The sequence below is a fragment of the Gopherus flavomarginatus genome, chromosome 3, assembly GCF_025201925.1.
Source record: "Gopherus flavomarginatus isolate rGopFla2 chromosome 3, rGopFla2.mat.asm, whole genome shotgun sequence".
In the NCBI taxonomy this organism is placed as follows: Eukaryota; Metazoa; Chordata; order Testudines; family Testudinidae; genus Gopherus; species Gopherus flavomarginatus.
In genome coordinates this window covers 31,252,440-31,275,355 of record NC_066619.1, presented here as the reverse complement: position 1 = coordinate 31,275,355, position 22,916 = coordinate 31,252,440, and the positions used below count along the sequence as shown (strand labels likewise).

At 39.2% G+C, this 22,916-nt stretch overlaps 1 protein-coding gene across 4 annotated transcripts in view; it reads right to left on the bottom strand.

The window, feature by feature from the left end:
• Positions 1–19,983: 19,983 nt before the first annotated feature.
• Positions 19,984–22,916, bottom strand: part of NNT (nicotinamide nucleotide transhydrogenase) — a 69,637-nt gene continuing 66,704 nt past the window's right edge. For all 4 annotated transcript variants that reach the window (XM_050946884.1, XM_050946886.1, XM_050946887.1 and 1 more), the window contains exon 22: positions 19,984–21,898. In XM_050946884.1, the coding sequence (XP_050802841.1) occupies positions 21,755–21,898 (144 nt within the window). In that variant the 3' untranslated portion in view covers positions 19,984–21,754. The remainder of the gene's footprint in view (positions 21,899–22,916) is intronic.

The following is a 22,916-nucleotide window of genomic DNA, read 5'->3' as shown; positions in this document are numbered from 1 at the left end:
ACATTAAACTTTTTCCTCATTCCCATTTCGGGCCTGCTTATCTCAAATTTTGAGATAGTAGAACCGATGGCATTTTCTTTAAAGAAGCTTGCATTGCCCCTGTTTACCAAAGTACTTTGCGTAACACCTATAGGTTATCACACTAGTTATTTGGCTTGTACAATCATGGGGTCCTCGATAAAGAGGTCATAGTCTGAACCCAAGGGAAGAGAGAAGCATATGTGTTGCTGCAGCTCTTCTAAAGTGGAGTCCTGGAAAAATTCATGTAAACTGTGCATAGCTGTAATGTGAAAGGGGCCATTTGTTTCTCAAACAGGAATTAGTGTGGTGCAAGAATTATCTTGGCAGATAAACAGAACACAGGAAAATGTGTAAACAACGTTTTATTCTGTAAAACTTTAAGCAAATGAGCAACCTCTTTTAAAAGGAAACAAAAAAAAAGCACCCTCTCCTTACCTTATACACATTCACAGCTACACACCTTCTCTTTAAAATCAGTTGACTTTTGTTGACACTTTTGACCTCAGTTGTTTGGTTTGATTTACTGATGGGTAGAAAAAGTGTCAAATGTCAAACTGAAGAAAATCATTCATTCAAAAACATATTGGCATGGATAACTCTCCCTATAAAGACCACATTCTAGGATTCATAGTGTGGGAAAATTGCTTATCTTCCCCCATTTCCTAAGGGATTATTCATGTGAACATTTTTTTAATTACAGAAAGCACTGCACTCGTGACTTTCCCTATTGTAATGTATTGGTTTCCTCTATGGATGGAATTCCTGCCCTTTTTAAATTGTAGGCAACTAAGTTCATCTCTATTGCTTGACACACAGTAGTGTAAATTCCTTAAAATTACTGCATCTTAAAACTAGTAACAGAAATTCTTCTTTAGCTTAAGTCATAGGCGGCCTGTGCTTTTGAAGCAGACAGTGGCAGGTTTAGGCCCAGATCTTCAAAAGTATTTCGGTACCTAAATCACACTATAATTCAGCACCTAAACACCTTTGAGCATCAGGCCCTACGTCCGCACAAGTGCAGTTTAGCTGTTGGCCATATCTATATCAGCAACACATTTATTATAGTGTCACATATTCCCTGGTTATTAGAACTGGCAAAAAAAATGCAAAAATGTAGTCCAAGTTTTGTCCTCCATTGTTGGCCAAAATTTGAAATGTTGACAAAATCATTCAGTTTTTTGACCAGCTCTATTAATTATCTACAGTAAGTCTATCAACACTAGGGTGCCCAATATTTTACCCCTTTCTCCCAAATATTAATTTGTAAATTGTTAGGTGCATGGGTGTGTGTTTTTAGGGGAACTTTGCCAAAAATATTCATGAGCAAGCCTTTGATAACAAAATGAATGACTCTAACAAAGGAAATATCTTCAATAAGAGCAAATATTTGAATTTCTAGCTTTTAAAGAGTTGCTATGAACAAAGGGTACAGAATTCTAAAACAAGGACTAAAAACAAATGAATAAGACCCTGCCATTATCAATTACATTATTATTTACTATTTGTATTACTAAAGCATCTAGGACCCCATTATGTTAGGCCCAATACAAATACAGAACAAAGAGACAGCCCATTGCCCCAGAGAACCTGGAATCTAACTAAAAGCCAAGAGACAAGAGATGGATATAGACAGAGGAGTACAAGTAAACAATGAGATGATATGGGTCACCATAAGCAGTGGTATCCACAAACCCGCAGCCTAACCATTGCAAGTTTTTTGTAGGTGTCACAGTATGCATAGTACTGAGTAGGTTGTGACACACTTTGTTCTTTTCTCAGGTTTTGCCAATAGGTCCCTTATGTATAGCATTTAAAAACATCTATGCATAATACTAAAAAGCTCTTCATTCACCCTACTTTGATTTGTTTGCAATGCTGAGAAAAAGAAAACCCTGGCATGCCCAGTGTTTTTTGTTAGCACTTACTGTTCCTAAATCCTACATGTTAGTTCAATTGGGATTAAACATGAAATTTTACTATGACAGTTGGTTCTCACATGATTATCGTATAACTGCCCTAACGATCTAAGAGGATTTTTTTTTTTACAGCAACATGGATTTTCTGTTGGATGCCACCCTTTGTGGCATCATGAACTTGAGTTAGAGTAACATTTAGAAAGGCTTTATTATGTTCAAGGAGTGGGAAAATTGGACAGCTTATAGAATTAACAGAAAAGCTCATAAGCAGATACTGGTATAGGTAGAGCTGATTAATCTTTGTTTGCTTTATCTATGGTAGCAGATACCTACTAGTAACAAGGGATTTTAACTATCCAGACATCAGTTGGAAAAGTAATCGGACAAAACAAAATTTCCAATAAGTTCTTGAATGGATTGGTGACAACTTTTTGTTCCAGGAAGCGGAGGAACTAATCAGGCCATTTTAGACTTGAATCCGAAGGTGGAAGGCAATTTGGGCGAGAGTGAGCTTGAAATGAGAGATTTCATGATTCAAAGGAAAGGAAGGAGTGAGAGCAGCAGAATAAGGACAATGGACTTCAAAAAAGACGACTTTAACAAACTCAGCAAACTGGTAGGTAAAGTCCCAAGGGAAGGAAATGCAAGAGGAAAAATGAGTTCAGGAAAGATGGCAGTTTCTCAAGGAGACAATATTAAGGCAAAACTGAAAATTATTGTGATGTGAAGGAAAGAGAGAAAGAACAGTAAAAAGCCAATATAGCTCCATTAAGAATTCTTTAATGATCTGAAAATCAAAAAGGAATCAAACAAAAAGTGGCATCATGGACAAATATCTAAGGAGGATCACAAAAGGACATGTTGGAACAAAATCAGAAAGGATAAGGCATAAAATAAGTTACACCTGTCACGAGACAGAAAAGGCAATAAAAGGAGGTTCTATAAATATATTGAGTAAGAGAAAAATGAAGGGAAGTGTAGGACATCTGCTTAGCAGAGGAGAGGAGCTAATAACTGATGGCATTAAGAAATCTGAGGTGTTTAATGCCTATTTTGCTTAAGTCTTCACTTAAAGGTTAAAGCTGACCAGCTACTCAACAGAATTAACATTAACCACCAGAGGGAAGGAATGCAACCCAAAATAGGGAAAGAACAGGTTAAAGACTATTTAGATAAGATGGAGGTATTCAAGTTGGCAAGGCCTGATCACATTCATCCTAGGGTACTAAAAGAACTAGCTGAAGCAATCTCAGAACCCTTAGCAATTATCTTTCAGAACTCCTGGAGGACAGGTGAGGACCCAAAAGATTCAAGAATGGCAAACATAATATCTGTCTTTAAAAGGGGGAACAAAAAGGACCCAGGGACTTATATACCAGCCATAGCCTAACTTTAATACCTGGAAAAATACTGGAACAAATTGCTAACCAATTTGTAAAGCACTTGGAGGATAAAAGGGTGTGACGCAAGTCTAGAAAGAGTTAAATATCCTGCAAAATAAATGACTCAAATTCAACCCTTAAAGATATGTGGTGAGGTAATAGTTATGTTTTTGTGTATTTACGTATGTATGAGTAGGGTCGACAATGTAATCAACAGTCCCTGTCTATGCTGTATTGTAATAATTCAGAGATCAAAAGAACATCCTAGCATTTAAATTAATTGTAAACACAGGTATCTCTGTATTCATCTCTCTTTGAAATGTATAGCAAATCTGTGAATGGTGGAGGAACAAGCAAATTGCCTTATGTTAATTCTATAGCTAAGTACCAGTGATGAACCTCCTTCAAAGTCATCTTAATGACCTTTTGTTCCCCAAGGAACTCCAACTTGTCAAAAAGGACATTAAATTGTATAAAAGATCGTTGCGTCCTGATCTTGCTCATCTCAGATCTGCTTAAGGTTTCATGCAGGGAAGGCCTACGCCATAAGGACTGAGATCCCAGTTCTAACTGGATGGCCCTGAAATATAAACATTGGACTATAACCTATGGACTATTTCTGAAAGAACTTCTTGCAGCTACAAAGCTCACCATCTTTGCTATGAATCTGAATCTTTAGAATAGAACTCATGTCTGTATATATATTGATCTTTTAACATACTCTCTCATTTTTTAATAAATTTTAGTTTAGTTTTAATAAGAATTGGCTGTAGTGTGTATATTGGTAAGATCTGAAACTTCCATTAACCTGGGAGATAATGTGTCTGATCCTTTGGAATTGGTAGAACCTTTTCTTTCATATGATGAAATAAGATTTTCAGACGTCATCATATTTGACCTAGGTACCTGGATGGAGGCCTGAGTCTGGATCACTTTAAGAGAACTGTGTTTTTGGATTTCGGAGTAACCAGCAAGGTAATAAAGAAGCTGTTTGTGCTGGTTTGGTAAATCTAAGTATTGGAATATCCACCAGATGTTTGGGGATTGTCTGCCCCATTCTTTGCAGCTCACCCTAATTGAGTGACCACAGCTAGCCCCCAAAGGCCACAGTCACAAAGGATTATAAGGAATAGTACAGGATAGATTGGTCAAGAACAAATCATGCCAAACCACCCTAATTTCTTTCTTTGACTGAATTACTGGCCAAAAGGCATGTGGGGAGGAAGCAGTAGCTGTGCTAGATCTTGATTTTCGTAAGGCATTTGATACAGTCCCACATGATATTCATATAAGTAAATGAAGGAAACATTGTCTAGATGAAGTTACTATAAGGTGAGTGTATAACTGGTTGAAAGACTGTATTCAAAGAGCAATTATCAATGGCTTGCTGTCTAATTGGGAGGACGTTATCTAGTGGGTTCAGTCCTCAGTTCAGTACTATTCAATATTTTCATTAATGACTTGGACAATGGAATTGAGAGTATACTTATAAAATCTGTGGATGATACAAGCTGGGAGGGGTTGCAAGCACTTTGAATGAGAGGATTCAAAATGACCTTGACAAATTGGAGAATTGGCCTGAAATCAATAGGGTGAAAAACAATAATGATAAATGCAAAGTATTTCACATAGGATGGAAAAAATCAAATGCACAAGTACAAAATGGAGAATAAGTGGCTAGATGCTAGTACTGCTCAAAAAAGGATCTGGGTCTTATAGCAGATCACAAATTGAATATGAATCAAAAATGTGATGCAGCTGTGAAAAAGGCCAATTTCATGCTGAGGTGTATTAAAAAGAGTGTCATATATAAGACACAGGAGGTAACAGTCCTGCTCTACTCAGTACTGGTGAGGACTCAACAGGAATACCATGTCCAGTCTGGGTGCCAAACTTTAGGAAAGATGTGGGCAAACTGGAAAGAATCCAGATAAGAGCAACAAAAACCATAAAAGGTTTAGTAAACCTGTCCTAGAGGAACAAAATGGTTACAGAAACTGGGCACAGTTAGTCTTGAGAAAAGAAAACTGAGGGAGACCTGATAAGTCTTTAAATATGTTAAGGGCTGTTATAAACAAGATAGTGATCAATTGTTCTCCATGTGCATTAAGGTAAGACCAGAAGTAATGGGCTTATTCTGCAGCAAGGGAGAATTAGGGTAGATATTAGGTAAAACTTTCTGACCATAAAGGTAGTTAAGGACTAGAATAGGCTTCCAAGGGAGTTTGTGGAATCCCCATCATTGGAAGATTTTAAGAACAGGTTGGACAAACACATATAGGGATTGTCTAGGATTACTTGGTCCAACCTCAGTGCAGAGGGATGGATTTGATGCCTTCTCAAGCTCCCTTCCAGTCCTACATTTCTATGTTTCTAAGCATTTCCTCAGGATTAGACAGATTAATCCCCTCACTGGGATCCTGGAGGGAGAAACACTCAGTGAGGGATCCGTGGAGGGTGAGGTTTGCTCCACACTGACTCTAGGATTCCCTGCTCCTTCCCTCTCTGCTGCCCTCACTACCTCCATCCATGAAGACTGGAAGTGGATTCCACACAAAGGGCACTGCAAAAAAGGGGATATTGCTTGGGGCTCCCTTTATGGTAGAATTTACCCTGCCTGCTGGACTTGGATTGGAGATGAAGGAAGGATATGTGCCCCCACACACACACACACTTCCCCTCACATATGGAGCCCAGGATCTATGGCCGTCCATGTCCAGACCCAGCATCCAATGTAGGGCAGGACTTTTAAGGGTGGCTTCCTCTGCAAAGGAGGATGGAGGTTGGAACACAGAAGGCCCCCTCCACGAACAGTTCTGGTGGGAATGACCTTTTTCCTCCTCTCCTCTGTTTCCAGGAACGTATCTGGGGAAGGGGAAGTTCAATCTGAAATTTCACAGTGGCCTTTTGTTATAAGACAAAAATGGTGTTGAGAAAGAAAAGTGCACAGTGGTAGGAAAAAAAAAAAAAAGAGTAAAATACCAATCCTTAATTGCTTAGGCATACACTTGTGGTCAGTGAAAACGTTAACATATTTCCACTTACATTTGCTAATTAAAACATTCAGTGCACAAAGTGACTACATTTCCCAAGAAAAACTGTTTACAATCCTTGTAATCTGTTGCTAATTCCTTTAGGGCATCATTTACCCAAATTTGACCAATATGCTTAACTGTTAAAAACAAAATTAGCGTAGGTTTGTGTTGTACAGTACTTGGATTGCATGTAATTAAGATGCATGAGCTCAGTTTTCCCCTTGGCATTTAGTGTGGGTTTATAGTTAACATGGAGAGGCAAATGTATAAAGTAATGAGAAGCAGGGGCAAGAGACTGGCTGTGGGGTTATAAGAAACAACAAAACTAGAGGTTCAAAGCTGTTCACAAAAGATGTGAACCTCTGTGTGATAAAGCAGCAGATCAGAAATGCTTGGAATGAGTAGGCTCTTTGGAAAGAGAGTAGTGTTTGCCCAAAGCTAGAGACGTGGATAACCACCTAACCATGTAAAGTATTTCTTTCTAAGTCTACTTAGTATACCATGAGAAAGTCAAGATGATGAAAGACAAATAGAGGGAAAAAATACCAATAACTTTCAATTAAGAATGATTCATTTAATAGTTGTTTGCTGTCTTGTTTTAGCTGTATTGGTCCCAGGATATTAAAGAGAAAAAGGTGGGTGAGGTATTATCTTTTATTAGACCAACTTCTATTGGTGAAAGATTCCACATGCTTTCAAGCTTAAACACAACTGTTTTTCAGATCTGGGAAAGGTACTCAGAGTATCACAGCTAAATACAAGGGTGGAACAGATACAATGTTCATCTTAAATTGTCTTTTGCAACTGGCGTTAAATCAGCAGTTTATACCTCTACAGTCAGTTGTAAAGAAGCAATAAATCCAGTGTCTTTATTAAATCCATGTTATTTGGTGTCTAGTAAAGTTATGAATTTAAGTTTCCAGGCTCGTCTTTTAAAAATGTTGTGCGGGTTTCCTTTGAGGATGTGGACTGATAGGTCAGATATGGAGTGATCGTTTTGTAAAAAGTGTTTGCCTTTGGGTGATATGGCATTTTTGTCTTTTACTATTTTTCTGAGAGTGTTCATTCGAGAGTGCAGTGATTGTCGGGTTTCTCCCACTTTGTTGTTGTTGGGACATTTGATGCATTGGATGAGGTCCCCCATGTTGTGACAGGCATGCGTAGGACTAATGGATCTTGACGAATGTGTTGTGAGGGGTACTGGTCATCACAGCAGTTGATATATGTCTGCAGGTTTTGCATTTGTTGTTCTGGCAAGGGCTGGTGCCACTTTGAGTTGGTGTGTCCCTGTCTGTAGGGAGCTTGCTTCTGACGATGAGCTTGGCAAGGTAGAGAATTGTGTGAAGGCCAGAAGAAGGGGTTCAGGAAAGTTTTTTTTCAGGATGTAGTCACCATCAGTATGGGTTGTAGTTGTTTAATGATACATTAATTCCAATGCATTCAACACCCATGCTTCTATATATAGCAATATAACTGATTTTTTCATGTATAGTTTGATTTGAAATAAAATGAGGCTTAATGTTTTGATGCAGGAAAAAAGTGAATTTTGATTTTTTTTCCTAAATGTTTCTAGATTTCTATGTGAATTAAATGTTGTATAATTCAAGAACAACTGAAAAGGGTGAAATCCTGCTGTTATTGGAGTCAACAGAAAGATGGCCATTGACTTTATTGAGGCCAGAATTTCACCCCAGTGCTTATGTAGCTAAGTGTCAATGGCCATTTTAAAAAGCTGGACAATCCCTAGGAACCCCTTAAATAAGTTTCCCTGCAGTTTCTAATCTTGCTATTCCATCAAAATAAAATAGTCAGTAATATTTCTCAAGATGATGATGAGATTTTCACTTATTAACTAGTGACACAGGACTTATCAGTTCCACTTATTCTAGCGCATGTAGGGAGCCAGAGCAACTATAGCTCCTGGAATTCAGCGAGAGAAAATTCAGGAATACATTAATTCTACTCCATGATGTTATAATTGAAGGTCATTTTCCAGCATTAGTCAAGCTATTTGGTTATGAACTGTTTTGTCCACTCATTGTAAAATGTGAGAGATAATCATCTTGGTCATGACTGGGGGATTGAACTGGGTATCTCCAGAGGTAAAAGCATGGGCCACTACAATTTGAGATAAAAAAAGATGAACGTCTATAACAAGGAACTGTAAAAGAGGGGATGAGACAAACCACACACCGAGTTACATATGCACATACTGACTTCTGCCCAAGAGAAACTTAACCCAGCTCCTTTGTGCTTAACCAAGAAGAGACTCTCCCCCCTTTTAGATCATCTGGTACAGCTGCTGGCATACAATTCAATTTTAACTGTGGTAACAAGCAGACTACAAACAGTGGCTCCAATTCCACTCTCTCTTCCCATGGTGTAGATCAAGAGTAACTCTATGGATGTCAATGCACTTAAAACCACTGTGAGATTAGAATAAAACCTAATGCATCCCTCCAAGATGGGGATTTTAGTTAATTAAGTCTGATGTAGTTACTGGCTGGTTGAAGACACTCATTTCTCCTTCCTATTTTTCTCCCTTCTTTATCCTCTTTGTTGCATCTCTCCTTTTAGTCTTAATCTTTCTTCATGGCTTTCTGCCTGTTTTTGCTTTTGGGGTGGGTTCTCTCTCTCTCTGAAAGATGTGCAAATAGAGTCTCTGCCTTCTGTTTCAGCAAGGTCTGCAGCTCCACGAAAACTCGAACACTGGTGTCTCTAGGTCTATGTTCTGAGTCATATTTATGAAGCAAGGCAAAAGCTAGCTTAGTTGTGTGGCAGGTTTAGAGTCCTTCTGCATCCGCTAGTCCCACAGATGCCAGCTATAGAGAGGCAAACACTAGCATGCCATTCAAGAAGTGATGTGGCAGGGTGAATTCACAATTGGGTCATGCAGATGACCATTTGCTGTAGATCTCAGACTCTGAGCTGACACTTAGATACATGGTATCCCACTTTAACAGCTACAGGAGGGAGAGAAAGGATTTTCACTCTGAAGCTATCTGTATCTTACTATCTTGAATAGACTCTCAGAAATTCTCTGCTGCCAGACTATTAACTTCTCAGGTATATTTGTGTGAAACAAGTGACATCCAGTGGCTGGTTCAGTCAATTACTATTTGTATTTCAAGCCTTCACTTTTTGAGCCAGGTTCTCTGATGATCCTTCCCTAGCTCTTTTCTTTTGTCGGCTTCCTGCCCTGGCAAAGGGCTTGCAGCATGTTCACCTCTCCTGCTGGCTGAAGATAGCAACTTCTCCTTCAAGAACTGGTCCACAAGGGCACGCTGAAGAGGGACACCAGGATTAAGGAGGTAGATAAAGCAGCAACCACCTCCCTTTATCGCAAACTGGAATCCCAAATTTTGTACCACCATTTGACCACCAGGTCAGTCAGGTCAAACCCTGTTTGAATCTTAAAGCAACACTGACAATGTTTTTTAAAAGGGGTCCCTCTAAAATTTTCTTGTATCCATATGAAACCACAAATCCCAGGGAGCTGCATGGCACTTTGGGTCATAAGGAAAGGAAGACAGGTAACTGCACTTGGCAAAAAATCTAAAGCTGCACTTGACTGTGAGCATTTATAGTTTGCTCCTGAAAAGTATATTGATAGTATAGCATAGCAACAGCCTACATAATCTCAAGTGGGGATAAGGAGTAAGACTTTGTGGAGGACGCTGTTGGCATCCTCCGCAAGGAATATTTGTAAACAACTGAAATTAAGTGTAACCAAATTCAGAGACATTTTTGTGGCTTCCAGAGATCAATCATTTCTGTAATGGACAGTTGTCGAGGATGCCACCTCCAGAGGTAGGGAAACCATCGCTGTTTTCTCAGTTGGAAAGAAAAAATTTAACAGGGCGCCTCTGAGAATCGCATGATGTGGAAGGAGTTGTTTGAACAGTATTTGGCAGATCTCTAATTTGGCCATTCTGGAATGATTCTAAAAGGTAGATCTTCTAGGGAAGACTCAGGAATAGGACATTTTCACACAGCATGAGCTTAATTTATGTTGTTCCTTTTGAGATATGTCTGATACTAAGATTTCTTAGAAAGACCACAGGTAGCTGAGACTCTTCATAACAGCCCTAGCAAATCCCATGCTCTTTCAAAACACTGACAGAACAAACATGCAAACATACAATTACCAAAACACTCCGGAAATCCAAGACAAATTCTGCTGCCGAGTGAGTACCTGGAAAAATAGATTAACATGGCCTACGTGGCAGAGAGACAACAGGACCATCTGCACAAACAGGCTTGACAACAAATGTTGGTAAGGAAATTTATTAAATGGCTTAGATTTTTAATAAACAATCCAATTAGGTAATGGATGCACATTCCAACTGTGTAATTATGTTACAGATTAAAACTCATTAACCAACAAATGTCTCATGAAACATTTTCAGTAATTTCTTGGGTGCCTAGAATGAACATATGGACACATGACACACACTTTCATATACTTCTTACTTATAAAATGTCTTGGATAAATGGGAGCAATCTGCTTTGTCAATGAATCCTGTGATCTCCCTGGCTGAGAACAGTATCCATGTTCATATTCCACATCATTGACTAAACTTCATCAATTTGTTTAGTTTCTGTTCTATTCAGGTTCTTATAACCTGCCTATCACTGAGGTTTGTGAGCATCTTGTTTAAATCAATTTATAAAACCATTTTCTAACTCAAACTGGTTTTTAATGTACATCTTCTAATGTACATTTTGTGAATTTAGTTCTTGTGAAAAATCCTGGAGTCAAACCTCTGCAGGCTGAATCATTATGTTCAAACATAGACAAGTAAAGAATGATGTTGCCTGTACTTGACCTCCCAACATGCTTCAAAACATGGGCTTGAAGACTCACCAACAAGCAGACTTACCCATCTCCACTGACTGCCAACAAATGTCTCCATTTTGATGGCAGATATTAACTGAGAACTACAAATCATTTCACATAGGCATTCATTATGAGGTAGACTTTTAACTACTATGGACATAGGGTGGATTCAGTCCAATGAGCTAGTGTTAACAAGTGCTCTCTAATTCTGAGACATCAAATCCTAGCTAAGTGAAAATATTTTAAAGACCTTTTTGTAAAATTAATTTCTGCTTTATTCTACTTTTTTTAAATAGTTTTCAGCCGTACACCACAGTCTCCATATTCTTGCTATACCTCTTGCTTTCATAGAATCATAGAATATTAGGGTTGGAAGAGACCTCGAGTCGTCATCTAGTACAATCCCCTCCTCAAAGCAGGACCAACACCAACTAAATCACCCCAGCCAGGGCTTTGTCAAGCCAGGCCTTAAAAACCTCTAAGGATGGAGATTCCACCACCTCCCTAGTTAACCCATTCCAGTGCTTAAGTTGCAGTGCAGGAGGTCTAGGTTGGATATGAGGAAACTAGAGACCATTATTCCTTGTTCTGTCATCTGGTAACACTGAGAACAGCATAGCTCCATCTTCTTTGGAACCCCCTTTCAGGTAGTTGAAGGCTATCATCAAATCCCCCCTCACTCTTCTCTTCTGCAGACTAAATAACCCGTTCCCTCAGCCTCTCCTCGTAAGTCATGTGCTCCAGGCCCCTAATCATTTTCGTTGCCCTCTGTTGGACTCTCCCCAATTTGTCAACATCCCTTCTGTACAGGGGGGACCAAAACTGAACACAATACTTCAGGTGTGGACTCACCAGTGCTGAATAGAGGGGAATAATCACTTCCCTCGATCTGCTGGCAATGCTCCTACTAATATAGTCCAATATACTGTTGGCTGTCTTGGCAACAAGGGCATATTGCTGACTCATATCCAGCTTCTCATCCACTGTAATCCCCAGGTCCTTTTCTGCAGAACTGCTGCTTAGCTAGTCGGTTCCCAGCCTGTAGCAGTGCATGGGATTCTTCCTTCCTAAGTGCAGGACTCTGCACTTGTCCTTGTTGAACCTCATCAGATTTCTTTTGGCTCAATTCTCCAATTTGTCTAGGTCACTCTGGACCCTATCCCTACCCTCCAGCATATCTACCTCTCCCCACAGCTTAGTGTCATCTGCGAATTTGCTGAGGGTGAAATTCATCCCATCATCCAGATCATTAATAAAGATGTTGAACAAAACTGGCCCCAGGATCGACCCCTGGGGTACGCCACTTGATACCAGCTGCCAACTAGACAGACATCGAGCCATTAATCACTACCCAGTGAGCCTGACAATCTAGCCAGCTTTCTATTTATAGTGCTTTACTCTTGGCTGTATATTACTGTTAACACTCACGCTTTATTATACATTTTCAAATGATGTTTTTCAACACTTTAGGTTAAGTTAAAATCATTGTTGCCATAGAGGGAAATAACTCTGGAAGCCAGAAATGTGCCAATGCCAGGAAAAACGGAAGCAAGCTAATGCCAGCTCTGACATTCAGTAACAGGAGACTTTTAGGACCCCCACCACTACCACCAATGAGTAAGGTTTCTCAACAGAAAAAGTTAAAAGCCACGATGGGCTTGGCTGACATATTACTGAAAGCCCTCAGTACCTGGGGAGAGCAGGACAATCTTTCCTGAGGAGGAAAGATCCTTTACAAAAGAACTATGCTGTAACCATCCATTTCACATTCTGCAGATAGTGCATCCTCCCATTAAATGTTATTTTTATAACCAAAATTATTTGCTGTACACTTTTTTATGGCTAAAACAAAGATATACTAGAATTGCAGGTGGACATTTTGGACCAAGTTTTCAAAGGATGGCACCTAAGTGATTAACTGCGATATGTGCAAAGAGGAAATGGCATTTAAAAAAAAAAGAAGTGTTTGTAACTGCATCTTACGCAAGCTACACATCATTGTTTGGGCCTTGGTGGCATTTGTTACGATGCTTTCTGATAACTGCCCACCTTGGCAGCCTTCAGTCATCTTGTGATAACTCGCATCATGCATCCTATATTGTGAGAGTCTAAGCACATATACCATTTGGGGTGACAGTCTTTTAGAGCCTCTCCCCTCTGTGAGCGTAGGCAGGTCCTTCAAGGCAGCCAAGAACCAAGCTGGGAGTCTCCTCTTCAAAATGCTCTACCTCAATAAAACCTTCCTGTGTCACATTATCCTGAGTTATATCTGGAGAACGTTTTTACTGAAAGGCATATATTTCACCTGTCCCTTATTTTAGCTCAAATGTATCTGTCACCCACAATAATACTATCAAGAAAGGGGAAGATTGATTGAACTTGAAACCTGTGATCTATAATTAAAATCAAAATAAAATGTTTAAAGTCTATTGATTCTCACAGAGAATCCTGCCTTTTCTTACTTTGCATCCTATGTTCCTCATTTCAGCTTTGGCAGTTTGCAAGGTATATCTAAAGGTTCTGTTCTCCCATCAAAACACACACACAATTCCCATTAATAGCAATGTAAATTATGGACATCTAGAATACAGATTGGACCTAGTATCTTTATCTTAATGCTTATACAATATTAAAATACAGGGTGAAAGATTTCCAAAAAGACAAAAAGGTGTGCTTCAGTGACCAATTCCTAAAGAAAGTTGACTCTTATTTGTGCCTTTGAAAGTCTCCCCTGTACTATGCTAATTTAGTTTTCTTCACAATTTAATGTCCATAAAACGTTATAGTGAAAAAGTTAATGTTTCCCTGGCTCGATTATCATATCAATTCCATCATCTATGTCCACTTTTTCCAAAGTAAAGTATAGATTATTAAGGAAACATTGAAAGCCATTTTCACCTACCATGTAAACTGTATCAATTTTCTCCAAACCAAATATTAAAGTTTTCCTTAAAAATAAACATTGCATGGGAAGAAAACCCTGAAAATAAATGAACCAAAGAAGGATGGGATGACTTCTGTCTGGAAATGAAAAATACTAATTAACTTTAAAACACTGGAAAATATTGGTTGCAAAGAGCATAATGCTCCAGAGTTGTTTAACTTCAAGCCACACTGATCAAAACCCAAATTGCTCCCCAAGTATTACATAAGTTTTGGCTGTGACCCAAACAAGTTTTGGAAGATTAGAAAATCATAGGCCCGAAAAACAACAAAGGCCAGATGCACATGGGAGACTTAAACACCTAAAGTGGCAGGTAAGTCTAACATTTAGACCACCTGAACCCACTGACCAGCTTGGTGCCAACCTGGTGCCTAAGCCCCAGCATGATTCACAAACCAGGCATTCTCCCAACTGTCTCATTGCAGGGCCCAGTGCAGTAGGCACACTCAGAGGCTTCTTAAGAGCACACTTACCAGATCTTGCACATCGTTGTCATGGTACCCATGCCCCCGCTTATGCCCAATAGTTAGCACCCTCATCCAAGACATGGGAGATCCAAATTCAAACCCTTCCTCTGCCTGATTCAGAGCAGGGACTTGACTCCTGGTCTCCCACATCCCAAGTCAATGTCTTTACCACTGGGCTATGATTATGCTGAGGTAGGGCTCTCTTAAGCTCTTCTGTGGAAGCTGTTCCACTTTGTATAAATGCTTCAATGGGCCATTGTGAGTGAGACTCTAGCCTAGTGTTTAGCAGACTCACCTAGGAGAGCCCGGTTCCAGTCCCTGCTCCAATGTTTAAGAATTTATACAAAGTGGAACAGCTTCAAACAGGAGAGAGACAGCACCTCACCCCATAATATGCTATAGCCCAGTGGTCAGAGCATGCATTTGGGAGGCAGGAGATCTGAGTTCAAGTCTCTGCTTCTAATCAGGCACAGCAGCAATGTCAATCCGATTCGCCCACATCCTGAGGGCTCCAATCATTGAGATATAGAATATAAAGGGAGTAGTAACACCATCTTTCAGTTTTTCTTGAGAAAGGATTGACCTGGCTTAGACACCTAACTCAGGAGAGAATTCCTGGATGTGAATCCTGAGTGGAGACAGGTGCTCATGATCAGAGGTGTAGCCCAAGTGCCACTCTTTTCCCTCATATTTCCTATGGCTAGCCTAGGCAGCTCCCCGCTCAGCTTGCTGGCTTCTGTGAATCCCCTTTTTAGACTCCTAATTCTCCCTGTGCATTGTATGGGAAGCCTAATTCAGGGTTGTGAATTTCGCAAGGCAGGAGATCACTTAAAAGTTAGGCATTGCAATGCCTAAGTCCCCTTTGTGAATCTAGCCCCATGTCTTAAATGCTGTCTTTTGCAGCTCAACAATGAATTTATTGAAGGCATTGCCATGGGAAAAACTTTTCTGAAACCTCTCACCCAATGTTGAAAGCAGACTCCTTATCAAGACGACCATTTACTTTTTAATTACAAAGCTGTGGCCTTTATAAAATGCACATACAGCTACTTCAACCCAGCATACCAAGAAGTCAGAGCTCCCTTGCTCATGATCTCCATTCAGCCCATGCTCACTCTTTAGTCAAACACCTGAAAGTAAACAGAAAAGTTTATAGTAACACCTCAAACTGGCTTATGTACTATGGTGATACAGTGATATGATGTCATGTCATCTAGACTGACTGTGGAAGCTAATTCTAGAGCAGAGTGCTCAATAAGAACACAGGCCACCAGTCTGCAAGAGACTAAATCCATCCGCTCTTCTCGATCACTGAGAGCTACACATGGGATACACATTCAGAGGGGACAGATACTACCCCATGACACTAAGTGCTTCCTCTATATGTACCAACAATCTTGTCATTGTCTGTTTTGGGGTTCAAACCCCCACTCTCATCTATGCCTCTGTGGCCAAGCACTAGGAACGCAGACACACGGCTGTCTCTCCTCCCTCAGTCTCAGATGGTACAGGTAGTGAGATTGGGCTGCAATGTGATCTTCTACAGAGGTCTCCAATATACATTGAACGGGATGGGTTCAACAGGCAGCTGGGCAACTGTGCAATAGCATCCTCTAGGGAAACAAAACTCCATCCACTCCAACGGTCTACAGGCAAATTCAACAGCCTGATGGTTAACCTCATGCATGGTTGTTCACAGATCTAAAAACAGATATGGATGCTTGACCTTTGTTTACTGGCAAGGAATTCATTGACCAATGAATCAGTGAAAGGTCAATACCACAGTCAGGCCAAAAACCAGATTGAAAGAAGTCTAGGAACTCAAAGGACTACAAAACCAGCAATTTCTCAGGATTAGGAAATGCTAGAGACACGCATAACTGGTGTGTTGGAAAGCTGTCTCTATCCAGAGACAGAGTGTGTTTATTGAGGAAAGCTGGCACCTTGTCCTCCCCTGAAGTGGTGTTAAATCTGTGCCCATAATGGTCACAATGCTCCCTCTCTTGCACTAACCACAAAAGGCAACGTCTGTCTTGTACTTGTGGCCTACAGCTCTTCCTGTACTTCCAGGAGTGCCCTCTGAGCCAGGGAGACTACCTGAATCTCAACCAAGGACCTAATCACTGTTGCCAGCATGTCATACTACCTGTCCACTAGGATGAGATGGCCCTGGAAACCTCATAAAATCCCAAGGCCAAGAAATGGGAGCAGGGGGTGGAGAGAGATTCCTGCTGATGACCACTGTGGGCCATGCTGTGCCATAGAAGGGTAATTTTAGCAATACTTAGCACTTACATGTAATGTAAATACATTAATTATAAAACTTTTAAAGTTGCACGTAGCACTAAACCAGTTCTAAACCGACACTTCAAAAAGAGAACAGTAATGTTAAAATAAAGAGTTGGTGTGCCTGTAAATCAAAGGCAAAAGTTATCTTCCTGTGTTGTCTACATGTTAGTAAATCCCTCCTGAAAGGAAAAAAATCAAACATTTACGTTGTCTCATAATCTATAATAAAGATAAAACTGTGATTTTCTGATTTAACATTTCTCAAATAGTTCTTCCTATGCACACCTGTAATATTTTAATAAAGAAAATGTGGAACTGCTATTATTGCATGAGACAACTTTAACATCTGCTAGGGCTTTTCAAAATGTGTGCTAGCTGTTAATTAAAAAAATTTCCAGGGACATAGAAACTATCAGTTAGACTATTTATCAGAATAACAATTTTATACTGTACTAGAGAACAACCACAATCTTTTTTGTACACATCTCTTATTCAGTGTAAAGCCCTGTCAGCCCTTTTGTTCTTCTGTGGCTTCTTTCCCACAAGAGAGATGGGGTTGGACAAGAACCAGCTCTCAGGGTCTAGTCAGCATGGAACTGGTGAGATGGACAAGAGAGTCAAGAAGCAGAGAGACCTTATAGGGCCTTTACGGGATCTAAAGCCTGTATGCAAAATATGCACAGTGCTAGCAGATTCACATCAGAGTATTTAATAAAAGCACATATGCGCAAAGAGCAGACTTGTGTCCTACACGTAACACCTCTGCTCTTCATAAACAAAACTGAGATGTATAAGGCACAAAGCTATCTCTGACACACTGTCATTCATTTTTCTTTAATGATTACTTTATTACTTTAATAACCTTATTTATAAATAACTTGTTCTCTTCATGAAAAAACATTGGCTTTATTATGTGGCACATCACATAATCACACAGCAAAAGCCAACATGGTTCTAATTTTCTCCTTGTTCGCATACTAAGAATATTGATATGAGCACAGCAGTTAAATATGGTTTATTAGTCTGCTTCCTTTGCTGTTTCTACAGCTGCCTTGCAAGGATTAAAATACAACCTATATAAAAAGGAACATTTGAAAATGTCAAGAGGGATGGATTTAAAAATTAGAAAGGGGATAGCCTCTTGGATTTTATAGAACAGTTTCTTTAAATTTGGTAATAAGATGGACCCAGAAATGCAGGTGTCCTAAATCATTGTTGTGTGCAAAACTGGACTGGAGGTTCCAAAGTTCAGAGGGAGGTAAAGACAGATTAATAGAACAAATGGTTTAAAGTTTCATTTTAAAATTTTTCTTCACTGACTTCTTGTTATCTGAATGTTTCATATCTGTGCTTATGGAGATAAAAGGTCCTACATCCAAAAGGCCACTGTGATCAATGTCTTGGGAGCAGCCATTCTTTCATTTTAAAATAATTTAGTTCCAAGCAGAGAGTTTTTCAAAACAAGATTTTAGGATAGGTGCTGCAGCAAAATATCTAACTAGACATTTTTTAGGAACTTGCATCTTTGAAAGTTTTAAACCAGCTACAGCAGTGTGTTTTGTTTCTTTTATACAACACTAAGGATCACATGAGAATAGTCTGTAACCTAATTAATGTAATATTCATTTCCTCTGAGTGACTACAGAGCAGCTGGATTATGCAAGTCACTGCCATTTTAGCAGAGGAATTTTTTCACCATCCTACACCAAACACAGTTGCTGGAACAATACCCAGTAAACTGGCAAGTCTCAAACTGAATATTTGAACTACTCTGCCTAGACATACAAACAGGGAGGCCCAAGCAGCAAAGAATCCTGTGGCACCTTATTGACTAACAGAGGTTTTGGAGCATGAGCTTTCGTGGGTGAATACCCACTTCATCAGATGCATGACGAAGATGCAGCCCAACTTTCCCAATACTCAAACTTATTGATGGCAATAAGTTCTCCTGTGGGATTGGAAAGAATACACATGTCAGAGGAGCATAAAGTTTATGATTAAGTCATTACAAAGTAAATCTGCAAGACTGAAAGTGAATTGCAGCCTATGGTGCCTCTTCTGATGCTTTCAGTTTCCATCACTTTCCATCTCTGAAGGAACTGGAGTCTCACTATACTTTCAAGGTGAAAAAAAACTAACAGTTCATACAGGAGGACATGAGTTATTCATTGCATTATCATCTCATTTTAAAAATACCAGAGCAAAACACAAGTTTGATCCCTGGAGTCATAGGCTAACATTTCATTAAGTATTCCTTTTTAAGAGCCATGTTAATACAATTTACACTATGCCATCACTATGTAAGGTTGAATATAAAATGAAAGTTATTGTGTTGCAAAGAGCTTTCATTCCAGAGGATTGCAGAGTACTTTACCAATTTATTCATTCAAGTTATATACTGGGATCACTTCACCCCTCCCTGAAATGCAAGCTACATCTAAAGTCAAACAGACAGTAACAGTAGAGTGCAAAACGACACACAGTTTAGGGCAGAAAGTGAATGTGATACTAGATAGTAGAAAGAGCAGGAGAAATGTAGGAAGGCAGAATTTAGTTACTGTACTTGGAATGTGGCCTGGGATATGGTATTAACATAGTTTAAAAAAAATAAATCATGGACATTTTATTCACTACCCAGGTGCAAGGACTCTTACAATTTAACCCAACTTTGGCACCACAAAGGGTCCTGGCTCCAAGTTAGAGAAATCAATGAAGAGGAAAAGAAAGCTAACTATTGAATCAAGACCTCTGACTGCTGCTCCTGGATAGGATACTTCCAAGAAACAGCTAAGTTCTGACCAGATCCAAACCTGAAGAGAATAGCTTTCTTTTTCCCCTTGGAGACCTGTCTGCAAGATTGGCTTAAGTTAGATTGTGTAATTAAGTAAGCAAACATATGCCAGCTCAGGACTAATAACTGTGAAAAACAGAAGCATCCAAAGAGATTTTGCTACAAAGGGCATAAAACCAACCTGCTCTGCATTCAGTGTAATTTTGATGCTATACACCCAAAATGGAGCATCAGGCTCGCTACCTTTTTAGGCCACACTATACTGGAGAGGAGATGATCAATGATTGTGAACGAAAACCACATTTTTAAAGCTTTTTTAATAATTCTCTGATGTTTCATGATAAAACACAGTTCTAAAGTTAACACTGGCACCTCTGATCCCTAACATATTGCATTTTTCATTTCAAATACAAAGGAAAAGGCATTTTAAGAAAAGATTAACTTTTAGTTAGCTACATGCAGGCAGAAATAAGTTGGACACTGCAGCCAATAATACTTAAATCATACTTCATCAAGGAAAACAATTATTCCATGATTACAAAATTGCCCTCTATTTAAGTCCTTTTTCTCCCCTCTCAAGGGTTTTTTTTTTTTGTTTGTTTTTTGCGCACAGACCCAACAGAAATATAGCTATCAATATAATTATATTAAGAGGCCATACATACTGCATTCAACCATAGCTGCCCCAATGTGTTAAGTTAGAATTTAACACCTCAAGTATTCCTGTGCTGTGTAACAACATAGTCATGCTTATATGCTAATTTTATTTTTGAGCTATAGAAAAGACAGATTTCTAAAAAGGCCATTTCTTTCACACATTATTACATTTCTTGATGTACTACTACCTGTTCAAAAAATGGATTTTAAGTTATCCTTACATAAAAACAGAGGTAGCTAAGTGGTAATATTTCTCAAATGCTATTGAGTTATGCAAGGTCCCAATACATGATGTGATTAAAAAAAATTAGTATTATAAACAGTCAGGATGGATTAATTTTAAAACTGCTTCAGAGTAGTTTCTTCTTCCCAGATGTTAATGCTTTCTAACACAAGTATAGCTATTTATATTTAGCTTTTGTCACCGAGGACAGCTGCTACATCATTGTGCAAACATGATAAATTCATTTTATTAGGCAAATATTTGAGTTCCATTCAACTACTCTTAACATAATAAAAATAAAATAGCACTATATGCCAAAGTGATTTACTGCTTAGCTGTACTTATGAACATTTAAATAGTGCTCTTAATTAGACCAAGGGAAAGTCAAATATTCAAAACATTGATTGTAAGATTGGCATGCTTTTACAGTCCCCAAATGATAGTTGATTCACTTAAAAAAATTGTGATAAAGAAACTCTTGATCCACATTTTCTCCAGCATCTTAAATACGTTAATTAAGAAAGTGCTTTCTTCCAGCATTACAAAAAATGTTGATTAAGAATGTATGAATACACATTTGAAAGTAGCAAAATATAATTAAAAGTCAAAAGTGAAAAGAAATTGAAATAGCCTGCAGTGGCCAAGATTTTACAATCAGGTTAGTGTAGGCAACCGCTGGTGCCCAAACAGAATCGATTGTGGGCCTGGGGACATTGTTTTCTCAGAACAGTTAAAATGGCAACAACTGCAGGGGGGATACAGATTTGAATTAGTTGCATTTACTGAAAAATATTTCAGCACTTTAGGTGCATATGTTTACAACATGTCATACTTGGAAGTTAATGAAACAGGTCCATGAAATCCTACATTCCAATTTATATTACCTAGGTGACTACTAGGGGAGAGGAAAAAAATTCAGCCACACTGGATTCATCTAAAGATGGACTCATTGTGCTGAAGTGTTCCTGATTCATAGCATCTATAAAACCCACAACAGAAACACAATTTGGGTTTTTCTAGACCCTTAGCAAAGTGGTGATTTTTTTCAGATATCAAAATTACATAAGCCAATTTGTGCACTTGTTTTTTTCTCATAACTTTGCCTTACATTCTGATGTACAAAATAATGGTTTTTTTTTTTCATACTGGCCAAGTATTAACTTTGATAGGTGATCATCAGTATTTACATCTAGTAGGATTCTCTGACTTTGGACTGCAGGGCATCACAGGTCTTCTTGGCATCTCCTAAAAGCATAGCGGTGTTGGGTTTGTAAAAGATTGGATTGTCCACAGCTGCATAACCGACACCCAAAGATCTCTTCATAACAATGATCTGCAGAGGGAAGAGTTTATATTTGACATAGTACATAACAATCTTCTCCCTTAGTGCAGGAGATTTGAAAATAATCTCAATACACAAAATAAAAATAAAATAAAATAAAATAAGGGATTTGATATTATGCCCTGTAATAGATCACTTTATGGGTGCCAGTATATTCAAATATACTACTTGCAGGCCAATGTCACTATGCCACATGAAGAGGGTAGATAGGTGGTCTCCAAGTAATGTTCCACATTCCCATGCAGGAAACATAGGTTTGATTCTCAGTCTCCACCTCACCCCCGGCATAGGTAAGGTGTATTCCTAGATCCCAGAGAAGGAATGGCTTGCTTTAATCAAAAACAAGACCAATGGCTGACTAGGGACTGTACTGGCACACACAAGCCCTAACCCAAAGCTCTCCAGCCACTGAGGGTATGACTACACTACAGCTGAGAGAGCGCGCCTCCCAGCCTGGGTAGACTGACTCATGCTAGCTTGGCTTGAGCTAGCATGCTAAGAATAGCAGTATGAATGTTGTGACTTAGTGGCAGCTCTGGGTCTGAGCATGGCTAGCTAGCCCAAGCGTCTGCTGGGTCCACACTGCTAGTTTTAGAATGTTAGCTCAAGCCAAGCTAGCATGAGTCAGTCTATCCAGGCTGGGAGTCTCGCTCCAAGCTGCGGTCTAGACTTACCCTGAGGACGACTAGGAGTGTGAAGAATTATTATACAGCAAGGGTACACTGGATGCTGTACAAAATACTAGAGAAGCTAAAAATACAATGCAAATGGATGTAATGAAATACAGGACATGACACCTTAATTCCAAGTGCATGTAGCATCTCAGATCCACAGCATGTGAGACTGGGTAATAATGATCCAGTTAAAAGTCTTATTGCACACACAAGTTACCTATGGAAATTCTACTCTTGACCACTGCATTTAAGGTTTACTGTGCAGGGGAGAACACATTTAATTAACCAGGCAGAAAAAGCTGACTACAGAAAGATGTCAGAAAGGCCCTTAAAAC